This window comes from Cicer arietinum, chromosome 6 (genome assembly GCF_000331145.2).
Source record: "Cicer arietinum cultivar CDC Frontier isolate Library 1 chromosome 6, Cicar.CDCFrontier_v2.0, whole genome shotgun sequence".
Classification (NCBI taxonomy): domain Eukaryota; kingdom Viridiplantae; phylum Streptophyta; class Magnoliopsida; order Fabales; family Fabaceae; genus Cicer; species Cicer arietinum.
In genome coordinates this window covers 8,337,887-8,343,886 of record NC_021165.2, presented here as the reverse complement: position 1 = coordinate 8,343,886, position 6,000 = coordinate 8,337,887, and the positions used below count along the sequence as shown (strand labels likewise).

At 28.3% G+C, this 6,000-nt stretch overlaps 1 protein-coding gene across 1 annotated transcript; it reads right to left on the bottom strand.

The window, feature by feature from the left end:
* On the bottom strand, nt 1-3,603 carry LOC101503968 (glycosyl hydrolase 5 family protein-like). The gene is made up of 4 exons (XM_004504085.4): nt 3,072-3,603; nt 2,100-2,347; nt 776-1,296; nt 1-529 (listed from the first exon to the last, which is right to left on the bottom strand). The coding sequence occupies exons 1-4, from the start codon at nt 3,480-3,482 to the stop codon at nt 45-47; spliced, it is 1,665 nt and encodes a 554-aa protein (XP_004504142.1). The 5' UTR covers nt 3,483-3,603; the 3' UTR covers nt 1-44.
* Nucleotides 3,604-6,000: the final 2,397 nt, after the last annotated feature.

Genomic DNA, 6,000 nt, shown 5'->3' with positions numbered 1-6,000 from the left:
TACACGGTCAAGCAAATTTGCACTAAGATAATAGGGAAAAAACATCACAACCGTTTCATAAAAAGCTCCAACAAATTTAGCTCGGACAATGTTGAGGTTGTCGAGATTAACCTCCTCCCACTGTCAATAAGTTTGAACCATTGACTTGCAGGGTCACATGTATGATCATTGCTCAAACATTTACAAGCATTGGTCACAATAACATTGTTATCATCAACATCTAGACAAACCTTTGTTCCATTATTAATGTTTGATGAAAGATGCAACTTGGAGTCTGAGATCATGTCCCATATAGAGTTAGGATCCGAGCACATTATGCTAAGTATAGCTGGCACTCCTTGTTTCTGTGCTTGAATGCAAAAGTATGTACCTTTTATTGATAATGTCTTTTGGGGTGAGTAATTCCAACCATCAGAAAGAGAGCATGGACCTAACATTAATGGCTCTACAAGTGACTTTCTTATCACACAAAGACCAGTTAAAGGATGGAATATTAGTTTGTGTGGACTTCCTTCTGTTATGCCTGGACCTGTGCAATAAAAGAGGAATAAAATTCACATTATATTTTTAGGAGATAAAAAAATTTCACAATTAGATTCCATGAGAGCGCCGTTAAATAAGTGTAAGTGCGTGCACTTAGATCTTGAACCAAATCTAATCTAACGGCCCAAGTAATTTGTTCCTATTTAATTGTGTATTAAGGTAAGGGAGTTTGTATCCCATGATCGAGTAACTTAACAACAATTAAAAATGAACTTAAGGAGTATATTGTTACCTTGAAAAGGAAGTTGGAGGGAAGCAATCCTTTGTATGAAGCTAATATTTCTAAGTTGGGTCCAATCCCAATTGAGAATCCCATAAAACTCTTCCATTCCTATAACCCCTTGTCTAAAATAGTAACTTCCAACTAATGTCCACAAGGCCCAATCCAAATCAAGATCAGCTGCATATGCTATAAAGCAGTTAAGAAAACGGTTATCATTGACATTGGTACCTCTTAAGTCACTCCCAAATTCACTCACAAACAAAGGCCACCCTTGGTTCACTAAGTAACCAGACATTCTCTTCATATTTCCAGACACTTGTCCACATACTTGATTTGGGTTCCCTGATTCCCAAGCTTGACCATCAGTGAAACCATACCAGTGTGCTTCAAATACTAGTTTCTCGGTGAATGTTAAGTTCACTGCTCTTTTGGCAATGAATGACAAGTCTTTGTCAAAATTTAATCCAGATAGTATGACAAGAATATCTGGATTTGATGCATGAACTGCTTCAGCTCCTTGCACCATATACCTTCAATTCATAATAACAAACTACAACTTATCATCAATGTAAGATTTGATATTTTTTCTTTCTTTATTCTTTTAAGTCTTAAATTTGATTTTAGTCCTCCAATAATAAAAACAAAGTAAAAAAACATCTCGAAATCATTTAAGTTATATGAAATTAACAAATTAGTCATTTATCTTTTTTTTATAACAATTTAGTCATTTATCTTTCTTTTAGTTTCAAGTTCGTCATTTATGTTTGTAAACGTTTATATCAACGATTCTAATTTGAAACTACTAAAATTGAAATAAAAAATTCTACTAATTTTTTTGATAAACTTGTATAATTTTTAAGAGATTTTGATTACATTAATCATAAGAACATAAGTCTTCAATCAAATTTTAGAAAAATAATTAAACAAGAGAGATTTCGAGTGAGGTGAATTTTAGAGTTTTTAAAATTCAACGAAAAATTCTATCGATCTATGTCATAAAATCACATAGAAATTTTTTATGTTTTCTTTATATAATTGATAACAAAATTCATTATACTATTTTAAAAATCTCTATAAAAAATTAAAGGCTTGTATGATTGTGTTTTACTTTTTAGTTTTTTGAAAACTATTTTATAAATCAATTTTAGAAAACTGTTTCTGAAAAAAAATTTTAAAAAAAAATTTATTTGACAACTTCAATTTTCAAAACGGTTTTTAACTAGAGTTAAAAAAACTAAAAAAAAAAATAAAATACTATTTTTATGTTTTGTTTTTTTAGTTTTAAAAAGTATAATATTAAAATAATAGCGATGACGATGATGATGATTGTTACCTGTACCAATCGTTGACATTCTGTTTTGGGCCTCTGAGTTCATTCCTCAAGCTCATGGCAACCACAGTAGGCACTCCATTGAAAAGGGTGGCCATTTTGGTGAGGCCCAAAATCCAAAGGTTCGGGTCAAAATATTGGTCACCAAAGAAGCCATTGCCATCAGTGTTACTGCAACACCATCCTGGTTGGGTCATGTGGTTGTCCAAAATCACCATCACATCATTGTCCCCAAGACTTTTCACAACTGCCTGGAGTAATAACAAAACATCAGTCTCAACAATTAACTCAAAGTTAAAGGAACACATGGAATAAGATTTCAGACTCAAATACAAAATTGTTTTTTGTCTTTATTTGATGCGTTAAAATATAATCAATTTCATCTTATTTATACTATTATTTTTAAAATTTTAATTTAGTGTATTTTTTTATATTAAAAAAAAGTTAGACGAAGAAAATAATTATTTTAAAAATGAAAAAATAGTTTTGAATACAAAATTTTTTTGAATGATGTTAACCATTATTATTAATTTGTACATAATAATTATTTAATCCAAAACGCAAATATAGTTTTGAATACAAAAAAAATAGTTTGGAGTACATTCGCTTTGAAAACCCCTTCTGTAAAGAATATTTAGGCACGCATTCGCTTTCAATTGCCGACCTAACTAATTCCATTATATCAACTCCTTGAAAAAAGGATATCTTGTAATATTCAACAAAAAGTAAGCTTTTTCACACGAAGAAAACAATTATTGAGACAAGTAAATGATATTAATTATTTTTTCTCTTCCCAAAAAGCCTACGTCACAACTGCGATAAACAAATGTAAAAAATGATTGAATCAATGTATAATCCAAATCCATGTTACACATGTATAAATTATTAAATCCTCAATAATTGTAGATACCACAATAAATCCAAACCATTAAAAAAACATTAAATTGAACAAACAAGTAACAGTTTAATTAGTACCTGAAAAGCATGTATGAGGGAAAGATCGATGATGGAAGGGTTATTAGATTGGAAACCAGCGATAGTGTCAAGAAGGCCAAGGTTCTGAAAAGATTGTCTAACAGTGAGAGAAGAAAGAGATTGATTTGTGAGAAGAAGAATAGGCCAAGTGAGTCTAACACAGTTAAAGCCCATGGACTTTATTCCATGAGAAATCACATCCACGGGCTTTTTACTAAGCCCTTCAGCCACCACAGCATCCAAATGAGAAACCCAATTTACACACGCTAGTTTCACTCTTTCTCCATCTTGATTCACGATCCATCGTGAACTCGTTTTAAGTGAAAGAGCGTCACTCACCGCCACCACCGGCTCCGCTACCAATATGGTTGCTCCGATTAAAAGAAACATGCACCGCCACCACATACCCATTTTGTGTTTCTTTTATTTTTTGTTAGTATAAAATGTGATCTTTCACGTGATGATACTGTCGTTTATATATTGAGCATATTGGATTTGGATGTTCCATGCGGCAACATTAATTTTTTAATGACAACTAACTTTGAATGTTATTTTGGTCATTCCTTTTAAGCATATGAAAAATGAAATATACAGTCTTGTATGGTTTTTTTTACTCAAAATATGTAAGTCTATATTAGGAATATTTTAACTGATCTCGAATTTCAATATTTTTAGATTTTTTGTTATCCTTTTCAATTTTAGATCACAAATAGTTTTTTATTTTATTTTTATTTTTAATTAAATGTGAAAAAATTAACCTAAGATTAGGTTGGAACTAGACATGGTAACTAGTGAGAGCGAATTTTGCATCTCTCATGTCTCCACACTCGATTAGTCGAGAAAAGTTGCACTCGTTTTTATATTTTATTGGGTATAAAATTTAAGTTTTCACGTTAGTTTGTGATAGGGCTTAGATTTATATGTCATGCACTCATTCATATATACAAAATAATAAATTTAAAAGTTATATTTATTATAATTAAATAATTATTATTATAAAATAATAAATATTAAAATTATATTTTCTAAAGAGATATTATAATTTTTAATATTTAAAAAATACTAAATATATATATGTATATAAAATGATAATAATATTACTAATGAATGGGTACATGTGTCATGTGGATATTAACACACAAATTTGTACCCGTCTTCGAGTTTTAATTTCGGAAAAAGTTTGCACCAACATTCTTTTAAATCTGTACCCGTCTTCCCTACTCAAATCGAGACAAGTAAAGATTGCGCTAGCATCCCTAATTGAAATTTAAGTACTAAGTATTTTTTCACATATATGAGATTTATAAAGGGGATGTATGATCATCGGGTGTGCTTCTATCTAATTTTAAGAAGGGGGAGAGAATACACTAAAGAAATAAAATGTGAAAAATTTATAACATTCTTTTGAAAAGTAGTTTGTTGTTATGTTGATTTAATCGCAATTTTGATCCCTCTATTTTCACCAATTCACATAATTGATCATTCTATTTTAAAAGTTGACAGTTTTAGTTTATCTCAAATATTTGAATTTAAAAATGATGATTTGCTATATTTTAAATGACGTGTCGACATACAATTTCACGAGTATTGATCATTTTATTATTATATGTCACGTTATTTAAAGGGTGTCAAATTGCCATTTTTAAATTCAAAAATCTTAGAGATGGACCAAAATTATTGACTTTTAAAATAAAATGATCAATATCATAAATTGAAAAAAATAGAACTAAATCCGCAATTAAGCTATAATATTGTGACTTTAGAATTCTAGATCCATTTTAACCTTATTATTATATGTCACATTATTTAAAGGGTGTCAAATTGCCATTTTTAAATTCAAAAATCTTAGAGATGGACCAAAATTATTGACTTTTAAAATAAAATGATCAATATCATAAATTGAAAAAAATAGAACTAAATCCGCAATTAAGCTATAATATTGTGACTTTAGAATTCTAGATCCATTTTAACCTTATTTTAGAACTTTGATGCCATTTTGTGTAGTAATTAGTAAATAAAATAATTATGATTTATATATATATATATATATATATATATTTAATTTTCTTTTTTAAAAGCCACATAATTGATCATTCTATTTTAAAAGTTGACAGTTTTAGTTTATCTCAAATATTTGAATTTAAAAATGATGATTTGCTATATTTTAAATGACGTGTCGACATACAATTTCACGAGTATTGATCATTTTATTATTATATGTCACATTATTTAAAGGGTGTCAAATTGCCATTTTTAAATTCAAAAATCTTAGAGATGGACCAAAATTATTGACTTTTAAAATAAAATGATCAATATCATAAATTGAAAAAAATAGAACTAAATCCGCAATTAAGCTATAATATTGTGACTTTAGAATTCTAGATCCATTTTAACCTTATTATTATATGTCACATTATTTAAAGGGTGTCAAATTGCCATTTTTAAATTCAAAAATCTTAGAGATGGACCAAAATTATTGACTTTTAAAATAAAATGATCAATATCATAAATTGAAAAAAATAGAACTAAATCCGCAATTAAGCTATAATATTGTGACTTTAGAATTCTAGATCCATTTTAACCTTATTTTAGAACTTTGATGCCATTTTGTGTAGTAATTAGTAAATAAAATAATTATGATTTATATATATATATATATATATATATTTAATTTTCTTTTTTAAAAGCCTAGCGGCAAACTATGATTTACATTTTATTAGATCACATAATTCCAAAGAATATGCATAATAACAAATTACATTTCAAAAGCAAGGTAATATAAGGAAACTTTTTCATGATTTTGGATAAAATTTAACTGAAGGTCTAATTTTATAGTCGTTTAGAAGGATGAATGACTTTTTTGATATAAAAGAAAAAAGATAAAAGAGTTATTTGAAAATTTAAGTTAAGTGAAAGGATAGTGGATCAA

What these genes read in the sequence shown, in the direction of transcription:
- LOC101503968 (XM_004504085.4), bottom strand. Translation starts at nt 3,482, where the DNA reads ATGGGTATGTGGTGGCGGTGCATGTTTCTTTTAATCGGAGCAACCATA. An exon ending in AATGTCAACGATTGGTACAG is followed by an intron (nt 1,297 to 2,099) that starts GTAACAATCATC and finishes TATGAATTGAAG; the next exon opens with GTATATGGTGCAAGGAGCTG. An exon ending in CCTCCAACTTCCTTTTCAAG is followed by an intron (nt 530 to 775) that starts GTAACAATATAC and finishes TTTATTGCACAG; the next exon opens with GTCCAGGCATAACAGAAGGA.